Source organism: Mirounga leonina, unplaced genomic scaffold, assembly GCF_011800145.1.
Source record: "Mirounga leonina isolate KUSES-001 unplaced genomic scaffold, KU_Mleo_1.0 Mir_173, whole genome shotgun sequence".
NCBI lineage: Eukaryota > Metazoa > Chordata > Mammalia > Carnivora > Phocidae > Mirounga > Mirounga leonina.
This window is the reverse complement of record NW_023270447.1, coordinates 89738671-89760053: the sequence shown is the minus strand read 5'-3', so window position 1 is coordinate 89760053 and position 21383 is coordinate 89738671. Positions and strand designations below refer to the sequence as shown.

At 61.1% G+C, this 21383-nt stretch overlaps 2 protein-coding genes across 3 annotated transcripts; one reads left to right on the top strand and one right to left on the bottom strand.

Moving 5' to 3' along the window:
* Nucleotides 1-329: 329 nt before the first annotated feature.
* On the top strand, nt 330-7553 carry ZBTB48 (zinc finger and BTB domain containing 48). 2 transcript variants are annotated; one of them, XM_035019903.1, is made up of 11 exons: nt 330-366; nt 859-1551; nt 2049-2290; nt 4405-4516; nt 5120-5212; nt 5604-5690; nt 5800-5954; nt 6302-6438; nt 6511-6675; nt 7020-7108; nt 7194-7553. In XM_035019903.1, the coding sequence occupies exons 2-11, from the start codon at nt 862-864 to the stop codon at nt 7488-7490; spliced, it is 2067 nt and encodes a 688-aa protein (XP_034875794.1). In that variant the 5' UTR covers nt 330-366; nt 859-861; the 3' UTR covers nt 7491-7553. The 2 variants fall into 2 exon arrangements, with proteins under 2 accessions (XP_034875794.1, XP_034875795.1); XM_035019904.1 differs by having other exon boundaries at nt 855-1551.
* Nucleotides 7554-9607: 2054 nt separating this feature from the next.
* KLHL21 (kelch like family member 21) lies at nt 9608-21037 on the bottom strand. Its single transcript, XM_035019902.1, has 4 exons — nt 19957-21037; nt 17343-17748; nt 14028-14100; nt 9608-12865 (listed from the first exon to the last, which is right to left on the bottom strand). Exons 1-4 carry the CDS (start codon nt 20975-20977, stop codon nt 12572-12574), a joined length of 1794 nt encoding a protein of 597 aa, XP_034875793.1. The 5' UTR covers nt 20978-21037; the 3' UTR covers nt 9608-12571.
* Between the last annotated feature and the right edge of the window lie 346 nt (nt 21038-21383).

Here is a 21383-nt window from a genome sequence, read left to right as displayed (position 1 = left end):
CTGAGGGCGCCGCGGGGCCAACCGCAGCCGGAACCCGCGGCCCCGGCCCAGCGGGGGAAGCGCCCGCGCCCAGCTTGGCGTTGCCGAGCAACTCCGGGAGGCGAGCCCAACGCCGAGAGAGCCGGGCCGGGCCCCCTCTCCCCATCTCTCCCCATCCCATTGGCCGTTCTCTGCCTGGCCCCGCCCCGAGGGCGGGGCTAGAAGCCCGGCGCCTCCGAGTCGCCGCCCCGTCCGGCGCGCCCTGACGTCACGTCCGGCGGCGGCGGCGGCGGCGGCGGCGGCGTCTCCGTGCGGTCGGGCGGGCACGTACGGTGCGGGCAGTTGGTCCGGGGGTCTGTGGAGCCGACGCGGGGAGCACGGGTGCGGGTGAGGCGGTCTGGGGGAACAGGGCGAGGGAGGGAAGGGCTGCGGGCCGCTGTGGCCGCCTTCCGTCCGGCCTCCCGGGACGTGTAGGCGCGGCGTGGGTTCTGCTCATCTGTCCGCACCTGCGGCCCTCCGCTGCCACGGGCCCTCTCGCTGCGCCAGGCCGGTCAGTTCGCGCTGATCCTCCGTCTCTTTTCCCACGCTGATTCCCTCCACCCGCACCCCTTCACGCCCCTGCCCCGTCCCCCGCCAAGCCATGCTTCTGGCCTACCCGGTATGGGCTGCTCACCGGGCCTCCATCTCCAGGGAGGCGTTCACTCCATTCCTGGCTCAGCTGGCACTCTCTAACCTTGACCCAAACCCTCCTTGAGATCAGTGTGACTGTTTGAGTAGAGGGCACCTCCCCTTTCCCTCTCCCGGTCCAGGGGCTTTCCCTTGCGACTCCTGGGTTGGGTTGGCCAGCATGTCACTTGTGCCTTCCTCTCCGCCAGACAGACCATGGATGGCTCCTTCATCCAGCACAGTGTGAGGGTTCTGCAGGAGCTCAACAAGCAGCGGGAGAAGGGCCAGTACTGCGATGCCACCCTGGATGTGGGGGGCCTGGTGTTCAAGGCACACTGGAGTGTCCTTGCCTGCTGCAGCCACTTCTTCCAGAGCCTCTATGGGGATGGCTCAGGGGGCAGTGTCGTCCTCCCTGCCGGCTTCGCTGAGATCTTTGGTCTCCTGTTGGACTTCTTCTATACTGGTCACCTTGCTCTCACCTCAGGAAACCGGGATCAGGTGCTCTTGGCAGCCAGGGAGTTGCGCGTGCCAGAGGCTGTGGAGCTGTGCCAGAGTTTCAAACCCAAAACCTCAGTGGGGCAGGCACCGAGCGGCCAGAGTGGGCTGGGGAAACCTGCCCCCCGGAACGTGAACAGCCACCTCAAGGAGCCGGCAGGCTTGGAGGAGGAGGAAGTTTCGAAGACACTGGGTCAGGTCCCCAGGGACCAGGATATCGGTGGCAGTCACGGCCCCGAGAAGCCCCAGCTTGGTCTCCCGGCCCAGAGTGAGAGTCCCTCCTTCCACCGTGGGAAACTCAAGCAGGCCTTGAAGCTTTGTCCCCGAGAGGATAAGGAGCCTGAGGATTGCAAAGTGCCCCCAAGGCCCTTTGAGGCTAAAGGTGTCCAGCTGCAGGGCGGGAATAATGAGGTACTGTGCCCAGGGTGCTGGGAATGGGGAGGTGGGAGTCATTGGGGAGAGACTGACACTTTTCTGGGATAATCTGGACCCCAAGGTAGAATCTTTATTACGTGGGTCTGGAATAGGTTTTCTCCAAATCCAGGAACCCGGCTCCGTCCTGCAGCCTCAGGCTGACCTTTCTGTGAGTCACAGCTGTCGAGGATTGGCAGGCTTTTGGGGTTGGAAAGCTGGCCTCAGCGTTACAGGTGTTTCCCGAGGGTAGTGAAATCCGGCCAGACTTCCAGCTCCCCACAGATAGAGCCACTGCCCTCCAAATCCGAGATTCCGATGGGGCCTGCCCTAGGACCCTGATGGGAATAGTCACTGATAAAGGAAATCATCTGGGGATGTGTGTGGGTTGGGCCTTGGGATGGAACTGGATGGAGTTGGCTGCCCTGTGTGTCTGTCCCCAGAACTCCCGCTGATTAATTTGGTGACCTCGCTTCCTGCTGCCTTTTCTGCTCTAGTGGGAAGTGGTGGTTCAAGTTGAGGACGACGGGGATGGTGATTACGTTTCAGAGACTGAGACCTTGCCGACCAGGAGGAAATCAAACATGATCAGAAAGCCGTGTGCTGCTGAGCCAGCCCTGAGCGCAGGTTCCCTGGCAGCCGAGCCCGCTGAGAACAGAAAAGGTACAGCGGTGCCAGTTGAATGCCCCACATGTCATAAAAAGTTCCTCAGCAAATATTATCTAAAAGTCCACAACAGGTAAACGGTCTGTTTTTTTATTTTCTTTTCCTGTCTGCTATTCTCTTGTTGGGGGAGGGGCCTGCACTCCTCTCTTCTGAGCCATGTGGGGGCTGGGGGGCTCCATCGCAGACTCACGCAGTGCCTGATGTCGACCTGCTTCTCATCATCAGGGAATGAGAACGTGGCCTTGGGTCAGGTTTCTTCTTTCTCCCTCTCATACTCTGAGTGGGTTTGTGGACACCTTGTCAATAAGTTCCACTGACTGGGGACCTTGGCCTGTAGCTGCCTTCTGCCAAGGGGATGAGAGAAACCCATGGCCTTGTGCAGTATTTCTAAAGCCTGGCAATGTGGGCTTGGGGCCAAGGTGTCGGTCTTTAGGGTTGGTGCCTCCTTTGATTTTCTGGGGAAATAGCCCCAGGATATCAGTGGAGCGTAAGGGATCATTTGTTAAGCCTGCATTGTCGGAAAAGGTAACGAGATGCCATACGAAGCTATGCTAACTTAAAATAAAAGTAAAAATGAGTTCAGTTTCTTAGATGCAGTAGCCACATTTCAAGTGCTCAGTAGTTATGGGGGGCCCTGGCTGCTGACTTAGCACAGACCATTTCCATGGTCACAGTTTTCCTGACAGCGCCACTCCAGGTCTCTGCAAGGCCTCCGGGGAGGGCAACTAGGAGACATGCTTTCCAGACCTGCCATTTCATAGTCCAAGTCGTCACTAGCCTGATTTCTTGCCAAGCCAGGTTGGGCCACACACACTTTCTCAGCGTGACGCTCTGGGAAGCCGGCAGTGACGGGCTGGAGTCGTTGCTGGGTGATGTTTGCTCGCCTGTTCTGGGGCAGCTCAGGGCAGCTGTGGCCAGTGGGGTCTGGGGAAGTGCCAGTGTGGGAGGCCCCCTGGGGTGGTCCACATCTGCCTGATGCTCCCCCAGCGTGAGGCTGGGGTGCAGGCACCGTCCCCATCCCTACCTTGGGCCACAGGTTGCTGGACTGGCCCTGAGAACTGCGAGGGGGTGACGCCCTCGTGAGGTCGTTCGGATGAGGACAGTCAGTGGAGGGGCAGAGGATGAGAGAAACGTCTGGCTTCTGAGAACTAGTAAGAGCTCTTCCGGTGCCGCTCAGGTGCTCTGAGGTCAAGGTTCATTTAGCTCATTCTGCTAGGCGGCTGACAAAACTGTTCTGGGTGCTTGGGGTACCTTAGCGAATAAAGCAGAGGCCTCAGGGAGCCTGCCTCTCAGCAGGGCTGCGCAGACTGGAACTGACAGACGGCAACTTGACTGTGTGGTGGAAGATGGGAGGTGCCACAGAAGAAAGCAGGGGCAGAGCCCTGCCTACAGGTTGGGGAGTTCAGGGTAGGGTGGGGTTGCAGTTTTAAAGAAAGGAATTTGGAGCAGACTCAAAGGAGGTGAGGACCTTTACCAAGTGAATGGCTGGGGGGAGTGTTGTGGGCCGACGAGGGCCAGAGCAGAGGCCCTAGGGTGAGCCAGTGGGTTGGCGAACGTCAGGGAGCCAGACCTGGGGATCAGGGCCCCGATGTAAGTGGCCGGCCGACTATGCCTCATAGGCCCCGGCCTTTTCTCAGGGTGAAATGGGCAGTGTTGCAGGGTTGGGAGCAAAGAGGCGCTGAGGTCTGACTATACCTAAGGGTCGCTCTGGCTGCTGAAGTTCACTCTGGTGGAGGCAGGCGTGGAGCACGAGACGAGGCAGGAGGCTCAGGCAGCCGGGCAGGGGATTGTCTGGCTGCACTAGGCGGTAGCAGTGGAGGCCAGGTGAAGTGGTCAGGTTCTGGCTATGGTTTTGATGGTAAAGCCCACAGAAGTTGAGGTGGACTAGGTGGTTTCTCCAGGGAGTCAGGACCCAGGGATTATTTCTGTCTTTGCCGAGATGCCAGCCAGCTGGGTCTGTGTGGCTTTGGGGTCGTCCCTCCCGCATGCAGCTGTGCAGGCTCCCACGAGGAGGAGGGTTTCTGGGTGCACCTGTGCGGCTTCATCAGCCAGGTCTGAACAAGCCACGTGGGGGCCATGGCTGCCCTTAGGACCGCTCTTCCTCTCTGCTCTGGAGCCCAGCACTGCTGGTGAGGGAGCGGTGGGAAGTCGCTCAGGCCCCACACCCTCTGTGGCTTTTCCTGGCAGGAAACACACTGGGGAGAAACCCTTCGAGTGTCCCAAATGTGGCAAGTGTTACTTTCGGAAGGAGAACCTTGTGGAGCATGAAGCCCGGAATTGCATGAACCGCTCGGAACAGGTATTTGTGGGTTGGCCCAGGATTTGTGGGCAGGGGCACGCTGGCCTTTGTCTTCCTGCCATCTGAGAGGGGCCCCCAGGAGACTGTCTTAGGACTGTAAACTCGAGATCTGGAGTGTCCTTGGATGCCATCGAGTCCACTCCCTGGTATTACAGGTGGTGACATCGGTCCCAAGATCAGGAGGGACTTTGTGGGAAGCATTTTGGGCTTGCCTGCGTGGGCACCTGGACTCTGGAGAAGGGGTGTCTTGGTGGGGGATGGCTGCTGAGAAAGGCTACCTGGCCACCTGCCCCCACCCCACGGGCTGGGCCTTGTGACATGGCCAGCTAAACTCCACCCTCCTCTTCCTAGAGGCCTATTGCCAGGGGTGGGGGCTGCGGGGGAGGTCTCTCGGCCCCTGCCCCCAGCCTGGCATGGTGGGTTTGCAGTGCTCAGCTTTGGTCAGGGTCAGGGCAGGCAGGTCACGTGTTGCCCTCTCCCACCCTAGCGTCCCCCCCCTCGGGCAGACTCCTCCCAGCAGCGAGTGGAAGCCCGGGCAGAGGCTGCTGTCGCAGGCAGAGGCCCCCCCCTGATGCCGGCCCTGCTTGCCCCTCACACTGCCAGGTCTTCACGTGCTCCGTGTGCCAGGAGACCTTCCGCCGGAGGATGGAGCTGCGGGTCCACATGGTGTCCCACACGGGGGAGATGCCCTACAAGGTCAGGCTTGGCCTGTCCCCAGGGCCGTGGGTGGGGGGGGGCAGCCCCAGGATCTCTCCTGCCGAGCCCTATACGTGGGATGATGTTAGGCGCCTCCTCCTTGCTAGCCGTCAAGATGCCCAGCCTTCCCTACCCATCTAGTGTCCCCTACCTTCAGGCAGGGACACTGGCCCTTGCTGGGGCCTTGTTTCTTTCTATGGAGGGCAGGCTTAGCATCCCTGTGATCATGGCACTGGGGGCCCTCCCTGGAACATCCTTTATGCCAGGTCACGGAACCTCCTGGCATCTTGGGCTGGGCCCTGCCCTTGGGTTCCTGCCTCCACAGCCTGGGGGCAGCCGGGGTCCCGTTGGTGTGGGTGGCCTAAGAGGTGACCTTGGGCCTATTTTCCAGTGCTCCTCCTGCTCCCAGCAGTTCATGCAGAAGAAGGACTTGCAGAGCCACCTGATCAAACTACATGGAGCCCCCAAGCCCCACGCTGTGAGTGCCAGGCTGTGCTTGGGGGCTGGGAACTGGCAGTAGTGAGGAGGTGGTCGCAGCCAGGCAGGCCGCCCTGCCCTCACCCTGGTCTTGCTCCGTTGCCCCACAGTGTCCTACCTGTGCCAAGTGCTTCCTGTCCCGGACGGAACTGCAGTTGCACGAGGCTTTCAAGCACCGTGGGGAGAAGCTGTTCGTGTGCGAGGAGTGTGGGCACAGGGCCTCGAGCCGAAATGGCCTGCAGATGCACATCAAGGCCAAGCACAGGTGTGGACTGGTGGTCTTTCCCCAGGGCTGGTCCTGCTGCTGGCTCCAGGCCAGTGAGTGGGCCTGGAAGACAGTTGGCTGAGGCGTGCGTGGGACTGTAGCCGCTCTGGTAATGGCACCTGAGGGATGAGTGAGTTTGCCAGGCAGAAAGCCGGGGTGGGGAGAGTCTGTCCTTGCAGCTCCTGGGATGAAGCTGGTGCCCCTTTCCTGGCACGGCCCTAGCCCCTCTTCCGCACAGCTGGCCTCGGCCTGGGGCTGGTCCCACCGCGTCAGGTTTCCTCGGGTCAGGGCAGAGCGAAGGGGGCCACATCCCTTGGTGATGGCGTCTGTGTCCCCGACCCGGACAGGAACGAGAGGCCGTATGTCTGTGAGTTCTGCAGCCACGCCTTCACCCAGAAGGCCAATCTCAACATGCACCTGCGCACGCACACCGGCGAGAAGCCCTTCCAGTGCCACCTCTGTGGGAAGACCTTCCGCACCCAAGGTGAGGCAGGCCCATCCTCTCACTGTCCTGGGGCCGAGGCCCGGTGACTGAGGCCCCGCCTTGTCCCCACAGCCAGCCTGGACAAGCACAACCGCACGCACACGGGTGAGAGGCCCTTCAGCTGTGAGTTCTGCGAGCAGCGCTTCACGGAGAAGGGGCCCCTGCTGAGGCACGTGGCCAGCCGCCACCAGGAGGGCCGGCCCCACTTCTGCCAGATCTGCGGGAAGACCTTCAAAGGTACCTGGGCTTGCGGAAGGCCCCGTGCCTCGCGCTTCCGTGGGGAGCTGCCAGGGTTGGGGCGTCTCCGCGGGGAGAGGCCAGGTGTAGCAGTGGCTTTTACGCGCTCCTCCTTGGCACGAAACCTTCTTGCCAGAGAATCTTGGAGCTGCTGCGAGGTGGGGGTGGAGGCTCCGGAGGGTCCTGTGCAGAAGTGCTTTTGGGGTGCTCCTGGAGCCCGGCGGGGCCCGTATAGCAGCCGCATACCCCAGGACCTCCTCTCATCCCAGCACTTTCTGCCCACTTTCTGCCTCTGCTGACGCTGGGGCCCCGCCCCTCCCCTTCCCTCCCCTCCCCTCCCTCAGCCGTGGAGCAGCTGCGCGTGCACGTCAGGAGGCACAAGGGGGTCCGGAAGTTCGAGTGCACGGAGTGCGGCTACAAGTTCACCCGGCAGGTAGGCCTGGGGCCAGAGTCCCTCCTCCTGCCCCCTCTGGCCCCGCGCCCCTCCCGGCCCAGCCCTGAGTCCCCTTGCCCCCCAGGCCCACCTCCGGAGGCACATGGAGATCCACGACCGGGTGGAGAACTACAATCCACGGCAGCGCAAGCTCCGGAACCTGGTCATTGAGGACGAGAAGATGGTGGTGGTAGCGCTCCAGCCCCCCGCCGAGCTGGAGGTGGGCTCTGCTGAGGTCATCGTGGCGTCCCTGGCCCAGGGCGGCCTGGCCTCCCAGCTCCCTGGCCAGAGACTCTGTGCGGAGGAGAGCTTGGTGAGCCCGGGCGGCATGGAGCCCTCACTCATCATCACGGCGGCCATCCCCGAGGACTGTGACACGTAGCCGCCCTGCCGCCACAGCCCCCTTGGCCCCTGCCCCCAATAAACCACACGGCTTTGGACTCCAGCGTTTCAGGCTATCTGGTGGTTCCCCGGCAACTGTTCTCCAGGGGTGTGCTGCTTTCCCATCACGTCCTCTAGAAGAAACGGTCCCTGCCTGGCCCTCTCTGCACCTCGGGGTGCTGCTCAGCCAGCAGCTTCCCCACCTTGTCGGGAAGACCTCAGCAGAGCGAGACGCCCAGGTGCTCCCCTCCGTGTCTGGTCCCTGTCAGGGTTCTAGAACTGGGAGTGGGGGCATTCCTGATTCACGGCTGTGGTGCTGCCAGCCGGTGGGGGTAGAATTCATTACTGAGGCTCTGGAGTCAGAACCGAGTGGCCAGGGCCCCTGATGATGACCTTGCTCGCTTGACTCTGCCTTGCTAGTGTGCAGCAGATCCCACTGGGGAGCCTGAGGGAAGGGCTTGTGGTTAAGCAAGCTCTGGACCCTGGCTGGCAGAGGACCACAGAAAGGATCCTTCCCTTGGGAGGGTCCTAACTTGCTTTGCTTGTCCAGGGGGCCTGGAGTTCAGGCCCAGCCAGGCTTAGAATGACAGGAGGCCCTGTTGTCATCCCCGGGTTCAGCAGCCACAGGGACAGCAGGGCCGGGTGCTAGATCATGGAGGAAGGTTGCATGGGTGCTGGCACCCAAATTCCTTCTCAGCTTTATTTATAGCACTGTGACCCAACCAAATGATTGCTTCATTTCCTCATTTTTAATGGAGCTGGAAACAGTACGCATGTTGTAGACAAGGACTGTTGCAGTTCCCTGTGGCTGGATGGCAGGCCACCCGAGGATTTCCCTGGAGGCTGGAGGGCGGGGGTCCATGCCTGGCAACATGGTGCTGGCTGTGGGCCTAGGCCCTTCTCCACAGGCTTCCTCCCAGCATGGTGGCTGGCTGCCGGGCCGAAGTTGTGAGGCCTTTTTATGACGTAGCCCTCAAGTCACACAGTGTCACCTTTGCCAGGCTGTGTTGGTCCAGGCAGTCACCAGAGCGTCACTCCCCAGATTCAGGGGGAGGGGATGGGTGTTAAGGACCGCACACAGTTTACAACCGCCCCACCTGGAGCATAGGGTCCCTGCTCAGTGCTTGGCACAGAGCAAATTCTGAATTGGGTAGTGATGGTCGTGACCAAGAGCTTAAGTCAAGCACGACCTAAATCCCATCCCTGGGATATTCCCGAAACACCAGCCCCACGCGATGCCAAGCTCCTCCTGGAGTCTGAGGAGGACAGTGATGTCTTTTAGACCCAGAACCCATCTAAACATCTTTCCTTTTATTCCTTGACTGCTGGGGCACTCCGGTAAAGACCATATTCAGGTACAACAACCGATGCCCAGGCTATGCGCTGTCTCAAGTCTACTTCCGTGAAGTTATTACTTTTTTTAAAGATTTTATTTGACAGAGAGAGTGAGAGAGCACAAGCAGGGGGACCAGGAGAGGGAGAAGCAGGCTCCCTGCTAAGCAGAAAGCCCGATGTGGGGGTCGATCCCAGGACCCCAGGATCATGACCTGAGCTGAAGGCAGACGCTTAACTGTCTGAGCCACCCAGGCGCCCCTGGTGAAGTTATTAAAAAGATGATAAACTATGGCCTCAAAATGCTCCCTTTCCCTGCCCAGGCATTGGCCTTTTCCTTGGATCCTATGTGAGAAGCCTTTCTGAGCTTCGTGGGCCAAGGGACCCATGGTCTCTCCCCCTACCCCAGGTCTAAAGTTTGCCCACTGCAGATGGGGTCTGACCACTGGAGACCCCACCTTCAGGAGTAGGGGAAAGCGAGGCAGGGGGCAGAGTGCCAAGAGGGGGAGTCAGGGAGGCCAAACCAGCTCTGGAGCGGCAAGTGAGGGTAGGACTCGGGCACCTGCACTCTGCACGTCTGGGGCTCAGCCTCCTCTTCCCACCACTTCCTACCTTGTAATGAGACAAAGGGCCTTAAAAGCTTTGCTCCAAGACTGTTAGCATGAGCCCTGGGCACCCCAAACTCTGTCCCCTTCCCCTGCTGGAACGGGGACAGCCCTACACTGCTCTGCCTCTGCCCAAGTTTCTAAGACACCAACAGCAGGATAAAGACCATGACACCAGGTGTATAGGAAATGGTTTATTTCAAAAAGTATATATTGAAGGCATCTTAAAATCTTAAACAGGATTCCGGACACCTAGGCCTATAGAACAAATAAATAGACAAATCTGCCCCACCCTCTGGGGTTGGAACTAGATGTTGGACACCGAAAGGGGCATGTCCTTTAGTACACAAGAGTCTCTCAAATCATATAAATATAGAATACTTTATAGCAAATCAGCATTAAATACAAGTCACTGAATTTTCATAACTTAATTTGTCTCACAGACCGAAAGTTCTGTACATCCAACACACGGACGGCCCCACCCCCAGCTGGCCCACCTCTGAGCCCAGTCAGTGTGCAGACATCCCCAAGTGGTGGAGGCCTCAGCACCAAGGGCCCTGCCAGGGGGAGCAGGGGGGGCAAGGGAGGGCCGTCCTGAGCCCAGGCCCCCAGCTGGGGTCTGCAGGAACCTGCTGCTGCTGAGGCTGCCGTCTCCCCTTCCTGCCCCTGGTGTTCCAAACCAAAGCCGGGGTCTGGGTGGGGGGGACCCGCGAAGTCGAGAGCGAGCGCAGAGCCACCAGCCGCCACCTGCGTGGCCGCCAGACACGGGGGCGGTCAGTCACGTGGTAGCTAGTCGCAGTGAAGTCCCAGAAGGAGCAGGAACCAGGACGCGGGGCCCCCGCCGTGAGGGAGCTTCTGCGGGGGAGGCCACACAAAGGCCTGAGTGGGCACCAGCGCTCAGCACTGACCGCGCCTGCTGTGCAGCCCACAAAAGCTGCTTTTGTAAGAAAAACAAGAAGGTGTCTGCAGTGCCCCGTCCCAACAAAAATGCGTTACAGGAGACCTCTCCCTGTAAGTCACCGACCGCGGGAAATCCTTGACCTTGACTGAGCCCAGCCCCGCTGGTGGGAGGCCGGGAGAGTTCCAGCAACCATGGCACGTGTCCACCTGCCCTCGCAGAGCGCGCCCACGAGGTCCAGGCCTGCGTTCTTCCTCTGGGAGGGCGCTCTGCAGATGACCGGGCAGCAGCTGCCACATCTACCTGTGTGACATGTCCCCTCACCAAGTGGGCAGGCCCCAGCGGCTGGCACAGGGCCCCATCAGTCCCGAGTGGTGCAGCCCTGGCCTCCCCCTGCTGCTGCCAGGAGACAAGCCATCCTGCCTGGGCAGCCTCACAGAGCACGGGCGACCTCCGGGGGCTTAGCCTGCTGGGAAGGCACCGAGCCAGAGACAGGCATCCCCAGCCCGGGGAGCGTGGAGTCAGACCACCACCCGGGGGACGACAACACTCCTACGAGGAGGGCTGAAGGTGAGACCTGGGCATGAAGAAGCCCAGGCCCAAGGGATCCCACAGCCCTAGGCCTGCCCAGCAGGGGAGTCCCAGGCAGGCCCACCACCCCATCTTCCCACAGTGCCAGGCACAGCGGATGTGCGGAGGTGACCGGGTGGGGGACGCCCGAGGGGATGGGAGGGGATGGCTGTGAGCGGGAGCTGCTCCAGCGGGGGGTTCCGGAGCAAGGAGTCTAACCTGACCATGAGGGCATGAGGTGGGGAGCCTAGCCTATGACTCTTGAGGCCATAAGACTTCGTCCCCAGAGCCACCCGTGCCCTCTGGCCAATAAGTGTTTCAGGGCTGCTTATGGAGGGATAGTGCTAGAAGGTTTTTCTTCTCCTGGTAAGAACGCATCTCCAACTTAGTTCACTGGGAAAGGCAACTCAATGAACACTTGCTTTCTGTGTTTCTAATGAGGGAGATGGGAACTTCCTCTTCTTTGGAAGAAAGACAAATCCAACCGAAAGTTACTTGGGGATCTGGGGAAGACAAGACCACTCACTCCGCAGAGAAAACCAGGGGCCCCTGAGCTGTGGAGTTTCCCAGGAGCTCCTCCTGCCACCCTCCTGGAGAAGCCCCAGGCTTTGGAGGAGTGGGCGGCGTCACCCTGTCCTGCAGAAATGGCACCGGAAGACATTAAGCAATCAATCCAGGACTCTGTTTTTCGCTGCCTCCCTCCCCGCCTCCCCCTTCTTCCAAGGAAGGGCCAAACTGCATTTCAAACCTTGCAGCCAACTGTGGGGGCTGCCCTGCCCAGGGCTTCCTTTGGAAGCAGCAGGATCCTTTGCCCCCATGGGACGGCGAGGGCACCTGCAGCCATCTGCCTGGCTGGGCTTCCATGACAAACTCCCGGGCCTTCCAGGAAGAAGCTACCACGTGGCACCTGTGGGCTTTTGCGCTCTCCTGCATCCACCGGGGAGGACAGTCCCGGAGAGGTCTCCAAGCAGGTGGCAATAGGCCAGCTGGAGGGGTGGGCGGCTGGGGACACCCAGCGTTTGCCTCAGCCCAGGTTCATTGGAGATAGGATTTACTCAGCACGTCCCTCGGGGCCCTCTTCAAGGCCGCACTCCTGTCCGGTCCCACTGGGCTGCATCGCTGGGATCACCCCAGTGTTTCAGTGTGACACCCCAGCAGGGGGGAGGAGCCAGGCAGGCAGATCCCCTCTGTCCGGGAAGCTGGCCCGCTGGGATGTCCGGCACTGGACGTGGAGTTTGGGACCTGCTGCAGCCATCGTCGGCCTGCTTCCCGATGTTCCACACTGGCCTGGGAAGGCCAGCCTGGACCACTCCGAGACTCTCAAAGGAGGACTGAGACCCACAGGTAGCCCTCCTCTCTGAGGTGGGAGCAAGGAGGCGTAGGCAGGGGCAGCAGGAGGGGCCACCTGCTGGAGCCAGAGACCTGGGCTGGCACGGAGGCCGCTCTTCCTGGACCGAGGGAGGGGCGTCTGCAACGGGCTGTGGTCCCAGCAGCTGTGAGTCGGGCTCCACAAGGACAGAAACTCTCCTGGGCTCAGAGCCTGAGGCTCACTCAGCAGCCCGAGCCCAGGCTCCACCTGCCGAGCCCAGCCTGTCCTGGAGCACGGAGGAGGGGCTCACCGCCCCCGCAGACGTGCCGTGTCACCTGCACCGAGGCCCTCCCCGGGCCGGGCCGGGGCTAGTGCAGCTGGCCGGGGCTCTGCGGCAGCCGGGGCCGGGCCACATCCAGGTCGCTGCTGCCACTGGCCAGTTCAAAGCCGCGCCCGCCCGAGGGCATCTGGGGCATGAACTGGCGGAAGATGCTGACGCTGCCATGCCAGAAGGTGGGCTCTGGGAGCCGTCCCACGACACTCCAGGCCCGAGTCTCGGGGTCATAGGCCTCCACCACGTCAGAGAGTTCAAACGTATTGTCGTAACCACCTGAGACGTAGAGCTTCCCTCCAAGGACGGCCAGGCTGCCCCCCACGTGCACCTGCGGGCCAAAGGGGATGGGCGAGTGGAGGCTGGCAGCCAGGGCAGGGCTGGGACCCCCCCGTCTCTCTCCATGGAGAAGGTGCCCACGACCCTCAGGAAAGGTGGCCTCCGCACCCTTCCCAGGACAGACCTGCACGCTTCCTACACCCCAGCTCAGAAAACAGGCCCCAGGGGGTCCCAGGCCATGCCTGGTCCCCGTGATGCTGGGAGGCTGCTGGAGCAGCGAGTCTCCCCGCAAGCAGCATCAGCTCGAGGCAGGCTGGGCTGGGCTGCTCTCCCCGTCCCACAGGTGGGAAAACAGCCTTGTGGGGCTGATGGAGGCAGAGCCAGGTCTGGACCAAGTCTGAGCTCTGCCCCGCAAAACCGGACCACCTCATCTTTCCCAAATTTGCTCTAATAACGGGTAGGTCGTTATGGGGAAAAACAAAGTTACATTTCCTAAACGTAACAATGTTAAACTGGGATGTTGGGAATTGTGACAGTCGTCACAACTGCCATGCAGAGGTAGCATGAGAACGGGTTTGGAAATTTTAAGGAAGACAAAAAAGATGTGAGCGGATTTACACAACTCTCTGGGACTAAGGGAACTGCCCACGTGGCCAAATGCTGCCACGCTTTCCCAGCTCCATCACAGACCTCTCTTCTCAACAAACGGAGAGGAGAGACCCTGATCAGATAGCAACAGTGTCCTGTTTAGGGTACACAGTAGGCACTCAATAAATGTCTTCTCAGGGTCACTCCTGTCTGACCTCATGCTCTCTGTTGTCCCCTTGTTCACTCTGCTCCAGCCACACTGGGCTGGGGGGCTTCTTCTACGACCACACTAGGCACACTCTGCCCCAGGGCCTTTGCACTTGCTGTCCCTCTGTGGAACGTTCTTCCCCACATGCTCTCTGACTTATAAAGCAGGTACCCAATAAACACGGGCCTGCGTGGATGAACTTGCTAAACTGTCTGACCTAGGGATTTATGTAAGGTCTCAGTGCCCCACAGTACAAACTGAGGGAAAAACCAGTCCTCTCTTAAGTGACATAACCCTGGGAAAGGCCTCAACACAGGCCCCACCCACCAGGACTAGTTCCCAGACACGTCATGGCAACGCTTTGGCCAGAAAACAGGACAAGCCTGTGCTTCCAATGCCAACACGTTTGCATATTTACCTGATTCATAGATGGGATCTTGTCCCATTCGTTCTTTGTGGGGTTATACACGTCCACCTCCGCAGAATCGTCCCTGTGGGTGGGGGGGGGGGGGGAATGTGTCAGAGCCAGGAGGAAGCATCCCTGGGTGTGAGGAGCTAGAGAGCAGGGCCACACAGGCCCCTGTCATTTGGGAACTTCTTTGATGCCATCTGAAGTCCAGAGGCCAGTGAGACCCTAGCGCTGGTTTGCAGGGGCCAATTTCAGGCCCTCACACCTATCTGGCTTAGGCTCTGAGGCCGGAACCAGACTCTGCTTCTCAAACCTGAAGACACAGCTTCTGGTGCTTAAACCCTTCCCACCGCCCTACACCAGGGCAGCCTCCCTGCCCTCATGGCGGCCCCACTTCGGATCTGAACTCATCACAGCTCTTCCCACCCATCTGCTCTCGGTCTTCCAATCTGGGCTCGTCTTCCCTTCCATGGCTGACCGGGCCAGGCCAGCCTCCTGCCCGCCCCACGGCACACTGCCATGCACCCTGGCCCTGTCCGCGGTCAGCCCCCCAAGTCTCCTCCCATTCCCTGCTGTGTCCTGGGTGCCCAACAGGACAGCCACGGTCACGGGAAAGCCACGGTCACCAGTGCTGCCCTTCCCTTTGGGGTCAGGATCCTGCAACCTTGTTTGACATCCTCTTGGTCCCTGCAACAAAAGGCTCAAAGGCCCAGCCTCGAAAAGCAGAGACACGAACCCCCAAGCAGCAGTGACAGCAACGAGTCAGGGCTCAGCGGAAGGGCCAGTCAGCTGGGCCTCGGACGGCACACTCCGTAGCAACTCCCCAACGCCGCCCGCCGCCGTACGCGCAGGGGCGACCACGGACTGATGGGCTGGCTGCATTCCACAAAAACCGTATTTATGGACACAGAAACGTGAATTTCGTGCAACTTTTCACATCATAAAATACCACTCCTGCTTGGATTTTTCTCCCCCCAACCATTTCAAGGTGTAAAAACCATTCTTAGTTTGTGGCCCCCATGATGAGGACAATTAGCCTGGCCGCCCTCCGCCAGCACAGAGCTATAAACTGCAGCCGGAGGCGCCAGGCTGGACGGTGCTCCCAGCATCTCCTCCTGCGGGGGGCTGGGCACCCCGGCCAAGGAGCCGCACACGGGGACCGGGCGGGCCACTGGAGAAGGCAGGGGCCCAGGGCAGCAGCAGCAGCTGAGGAGCTGAGGCCTCGGCCCAGCACTGGGTACTTGTGGACAGGAGCTGCCCGGGCAGGTGGCGTTCTGGGCAGCGCATTACGTGGCTTGTTAGGCAGCGGGGTGCATGAACTGGGTGGCTTTGGGACGAACGCTCAAGTGCATCAGAACGAGACCCCGGGCCTTGCCCGCACTGTTCCCCCCGAGGACAACTGGGCTGCCTTTCCCCGCTGCTCACTCTCTCCGCCTGGTTTGGGGGGCGGGGTGTTGAGGCAGAGCTGAGCCTGCCACCCCCAGGCTCCAATGGCTTAGGTGAACCCATACAAATGCTAACAGTGGGCATGGGGGGCACCCTAATGCTTCTACGGGGGGGTGGGGAGGGCAGTTAGCAACTGACAAGAGGCTCCATCGTGGAGGAGCAAGGTACAGGGGGCCTTTAGGGGGCAGACTGGTCCTTAAGCCCGTTTTGCTCTAGGATCACAGGGCACGGAGGACATTCTCAAAGGCGCTCAAGCTGGAACTGCTACCGAAGGGCTGAAGCCAAGGTTCTGGCACTCTGAGAAGTATTTATAGCTGTCCCCAGCCCCTCTCTGAAGACATCTACCTTGACTTGGGGGAGGGAGAGCTGGGTAAAGGGTCAGATGATGTTTTATAGCAGGACCAGAGCTAGGGGAGATCCCAGGGCTTTCTCAGAGCGGCCCTGTAGGTTCCTGGCATATAAGGATGCGTGGCAAACAGTGCCATCTCTGTGCTGAAGGTGCTCACCAAGAAAGCCTGAGAAGGGAGCCTGAGAAGGGAGCCTTGCGTCTTGGGGAGTGTGGGGGGCAGACAAAGGCCAGTGCAGCTTAGAACTCGAGACAAGGGGAGCCAAGTACATACTTCCTTGGAGGCTCCCCATTCAAAGCCCCAGCCTAAAGGGGATGGAGGAAACTACAGTTCAGACCTTACCCTTCCCTCCTGGTCCCACAGCTTCAGACAGGCTCCAGGCCAAGGAGGGAGGAGCAGGGATGCACACCTGCAAGCGCGCACACACACACACACACACAACACACACACGGAGGCTGAGCACAGCAGGCAGGAGCCCCCGGATGCCCACTGGCCCATGACGAGGGGGGAATCTGGCTGTGGCAGGTCACCAAGACCCCCTGGCCACCCATCTCCGCCCCACAATGGCAAGGACACAGCCTGGCCCAGGGAAACCATCATACCAGGACCCGGGCTGGCTATCCTTGATTCAAACCTGGTGCGTCCCGTACATCCCCTACCCCCAGAAGCCTCCGTTGCAATCTGTGAAGCAGGGATGACCAGCGGTGCCCATCTCATCAGATGGTCATGGAGATCGACTCGGAGACAGGCCACAGAAAGCTCAGGGCCCTGCCCTGTGCTGACTCTCGTCATCGTCATTGTGTCCCCCAGGTAGCTTTGGGGCCGGCTCCATCCCAGGTCCCTCCCTGGTCCAGTGTGGCTGTGGGGTCCTTAGAGAGCAGCATTCACTCTGCAGGACTGTGAGGCTTCCCTGTGCCAGCTCGGGTAGGGAGGGAATGGACAGCACCTGCACACATGCACTGAAGGCCCAAGTGCTGCTTTAAATCAAGGGGTGGAACCCCCACCTACCTCCTGCACCTGGTGGCCGAGCGCGGACACTCTGCTAGGTGAACACGGGGTCCCTCTGACAAGGCAGCACCTCCCCAGAGACTCAAGGGCCCAAAGAGCTCTCCCCTAGTCTTTTTAAGATTCAAAATCCCTCTTAGGTAGGACAGGTTCCTTTATAACAAGGGCCTTCTGAGAACCACCAGGACTTAGACTGGGATCCTCCAGGTGGAAGAGCAGGCAAAGCAACACATTTTATTTAGCTTCTAGGAATCTCAAGTTCTCTGGAAGGACCCAACTCTAATCAATCAATCAAAGGCTCTAACTCGCTCAGTTAGGATCCCTTGGTTAAGGAAACCTAGAAGCCCACAGAAACTGTTCTAAGAAACGGGGCAGAACAAAGGCTCCAGGTTGGAAAGACCTGGCTGGGATCCCAGCTCAGGCTGCTTCCTCATCTACGAAATGGGGAGCACGGTGAGGATGTACGTGCCTCAGCACCGGGCCTGGAAAGAAGACTGAGAAGTGGCCTCGGCCACTGGGGACTCACCTGATGAAGTACATAAGTCCGTTCAGAGTCACGGTCTTGGGCGCGAAGGACCAGGGTGGGAGCTGGCCGCAGTCCACCAGCGACCACAGGTCGGTGTCCGGGTGGTAGCACTGCATCACCATGGTCTCCTCGCCGGCCAGGGAGCCGATGGCGTAGACGCGGCCGCGGCAGGCGGTGGTGGAGCAGTTGTCCATGGGGTAGGTCATGGGCTGCAGGGCCTCCCAGGAGTCCGCGGTGTGGTCGTAGCGCTCCGTGCTGTCCGCGGCCACCACGTACAGCAGCCCGTCCAGCACGGAGGAGCTGTGGTACTCGCGGGCCTTCAGCATGGGCGCCACCTCCGTCCACTCGTTCACGCTGGAATTGTACCTCCACACGCAGTCATAGAGCCGGGAGCCGTCAGACCCACCTGCCGGGACGTGCAGGGGACAGGTCAGCCCATGCTGACTCGGGCTGAGTCACCCACCCCTGCCTCCGTGAACTTCCCCGAGGGAGTCTCCCAGGGCAGGAAGTAACTTCATTGGGTTTCAATGTAAACACCGGTCCCCTCCCATCCTCTTACACCAAAGCCACGGTTGGGGGCTGGCTCCATGCTGGGGCGAAGTCTGTGCACATGCTGATCAGAGCCCAGGAGGACAACAGAGCCTCAGGCCGTAAGAATACTGCTAAATCTGTGTGGGTCAAGCAAAGGCCCTGTGGCCGCAATTCTGAGTAAATAGCAATCTCAGTCTGGACGGCCCCATACACTGTCAAACACCTCAACTGAACCAGGGCATCCGTCTCAGCACCAAAACTTCTGGCGAGCCACAAAGCAGGTGGGTTAAGGTGCACAGGGACTTGTTCAAGGAATTCTCGCCTTCCTGGGCGCCCCCCCCCCCCAAAAACAAGCCAGTGCCAGGACAAGTGGAGAGGAAATCTACTTCACTCTGCACACAAGAACCTGACAGGGCAAGTAACCGGCGTGGAATTCTGGGGCCTCCAGTTCTTGATTTAGGTGCAGGTTACCGACATGTGCTCTGTCCGGGTAAATGCATCAAGCCCTACAAGTACAATGTCCACTCTCTCCACGTTTCTTTCAAAAAAGAGCTAGCCCCCCAACCCCCCACCAGTGGGGCTGGCTGTAATTATAAATTAAACCAGGTCTTCCCAGCACGTTAGCATTTCCACAGTGTGAAGGGACCCCCAAGAACCCTGGGGGTCGCATCCCCTACTGTCCCCAAAGTTGGTGCCACAGGGCAGAGGATGCATGACATTCTGTCTGTCTCATAGCCTTGAGTTTTTTAAAAGACAAAGCTCTTACAAGTGCACTCCACCTGCTTGCTTCCTTGTAAAGGGTAACTGTCCAAGGCAGCTGAAGCCATGCTGTTGCCCCATGAAATTCCCTACAGGCAGCTGTATGGAATGACCCAGCCACCTGTCTAAACCCACAGGATTAGCTGCTCCGCTGAGACATTTATGGAAGGGGTGCACAAAGTTGGGGCGAGTCTAACCAGTTCTGGGAGGGAGTTCACCAGCCAGACTTTCAGATGTTGGGAGGGCACAGCTCCCAAACTCAGGGCCAGTCTCAGGTTGGAAAGGGACCCATTCCAGCATATTCCAGCAAAGGCTGAAACAGAGCAGCAGGCCAAAGAGGAACTGAGCGTGTCCTCAGGCCAGGATTCCTCCACTTGTCAACCGGAGGTGGCGGGGGACGGACAAGGACGACAACAACAACGACGACGACACACCAGAGCTCAGAGCTGGCTTTCTCCTGAATGTGCCGGGCTGGGCCGGGCCCCGGCCCCAGCCTCGGTTCACTGACTGATAACAGCCTTCTGCAGGGCCCAGTGCTTGCGGAGTCGGGTTCTTTCCTTATATAGCTGTCACAGAGACCGCCCCTCCTCACCCCAGGGAAGGAGGTAGCCCCATGTCTGAACTGGGATTCATCTTTAATGAAAAATGTGGGAGATGCCCAGGACCAAGCAGGCTGGGACCCGCCCAGCATGACTCGGCAGTGTTTTGGGGTTTGGGCCAAGTAACTGGAAGAAAACCTCTTAGCATGTGACCATGTTTACAGTCGCTGGGCCGCCAGCAGCCTAAACACCATGTGACCCCTAGCGCACAGCCTAGGTGCAAGCCTGAGGGAACCTTATCGCTGGTGACGGAATGAAAGCGTCAGGGGGCCCGTGTGGCTCAGCTGGGCGGGAGAAATCCCTAGGACCCGGAACGGATGTCTCACGGAGCTCCAGGCCCTGCCTGTCCCTGGATTCCTTAGGGAGAAGGAGAAAGCACCCATTGTGTGGGGTGAATGACCCTGTATCCTCTATCCAAATGGGGGTGGGGGCACCTCCCGGGCAAGGAGTGGGCTCATGTGTCATCTGGGCTGGCACCCCCGCACCGGGAACAAAGAGACCACAAGCAGCTGCTTGTCCCCGCTCACACAACGGTCTTCTAGGTCGAAAGCCCCAGCTCTAGAAATGTACCCACTGGCCAGCTGGGGGCGGGGGGCCGGGCAAGGGGCCGCTCGCACTGTGGGGCGGTCCCGGGATTCCCAGGTTCCTGCAGCGGGAAAACGCGCTCTCCCACGGGCGCGGGAGGCTAACCCAGGGTCCTCCCGGCGGGCCCCCTGTCCCCTCACCCGTCACGTAGATGTCGTTGCCCAGCGCCACGATGCTGTAGCCCCCGCCCAGGTGGTCGGGGAACTCGGCCAGGTAGCGCCACTGGCCCGTCTGCGGGTTGTAGCAGTCGACGGTGACCAACTCGTCGCAGTCCTGGTCGCAGCCGCCCACGAGCACGAGGATCTCGGCGAGACCGGTGGAGGGGCGCGGGCGCATGCGGGGGCAGGGCCCGCGGTCGTGGCGGTCGTAGCGCGCCGCTTGGAAGTCGCGTGCCTCGCGCAGCAGGCGCAGGCAGGGCGGGCAGCGCGCCACCAGCGGCTCGGCCTCGACGTGCGCCAGCAGGTAGAAGCGGCGCACGAAGGGGAGGCGCACAGCCTCGAGCAGCTGCGGCCAGTGCGCGGCGCGGCGCGGCGGGTCCGCGCGCACCCAGCGCAGCGCCAGCTGGTAGGCGGCCTCCTCCTTGGGCACGCACAGCCCGTCGTCGTGCAGGTAGCGCAGCAGGCGCGCCAGCGGCAGGCGCTCCAGCTGCTCGGGGCCCAGCTCGCCCACGTGGCGCAGGATGAAGCGCTGCGCCGCGCTCGCCAGCCCCGCGCAGCTGAAGGCCTCGGCGAAGTCCTGCATGTCCAGGCAGTTGGCCAGGTCGAGCTGCTGCTGCAGGAAGGCGCCGCACGCCTCCTTCACCGCCGGGAACTGCAGCAGGTCGGCGGCTCGCAGCAGCGGCTCGGCGTTGTCGCCGCTCACCGCCACGCGGCCCGTGTAGCTGAAGTCCAGCAGCAGCTGCAGCATGTCGGGCGGCACGCCGTGCAGGCGCACCCGCTCGGCGCGGCTCTCTCGCAGCTGTCCCGCGAACATGGCGCGGAAGTAGGGGCTGGCGGCCGCCAGCACCGCGCGGTGCGCGGGGAAGTCGCGCCCGCCCGCCGCCTCCAGCGTCACGTCCAGGAACTTGCGCTCGGCGCGGAGCTGGCTCAGGCCGCGCAGCAGGCTCAGCGCGTGCGCGGGGTCCGAGAAGGGCAGCACGGCCAGGGGCGCCGGCCGCTCCATGGCGCCGTCGCTGGGGGCACTGGAGCGCGCCGCGGCCGGGGCCAGCGGGAGGAACGCCGCGCGCTCCGCGCCCGCCGCTATAAGTACTGCCGGGCGGCGCGGCCTCGGGGGCGGGCCCGGGGGGCGGGGCGTCGCTGGCCCCGCCCACTTAACCCCTCCGGGTCCGGCGCCGCCGCCCGCCCCGCGCCCCAGGCTGAGTCACCGGCCCGCTCGCCCCGCTTCCGCGCCTTTCCGGGGCTGCCCGCGTCCCCCCGCCCGAGCCGGGCGCGCCGGGCGACGAGTGTCCTCTCTCCGTCCGGGGTCGGGGGCCTCTAGGGCCCGCCCACGACCCACCGGGCCCGGCTGCGGAGCGAAAGCCGGCGAAGGCGAGCTCGGCGCCCGGAACCCGCGCCACCCCTTTCGCGCC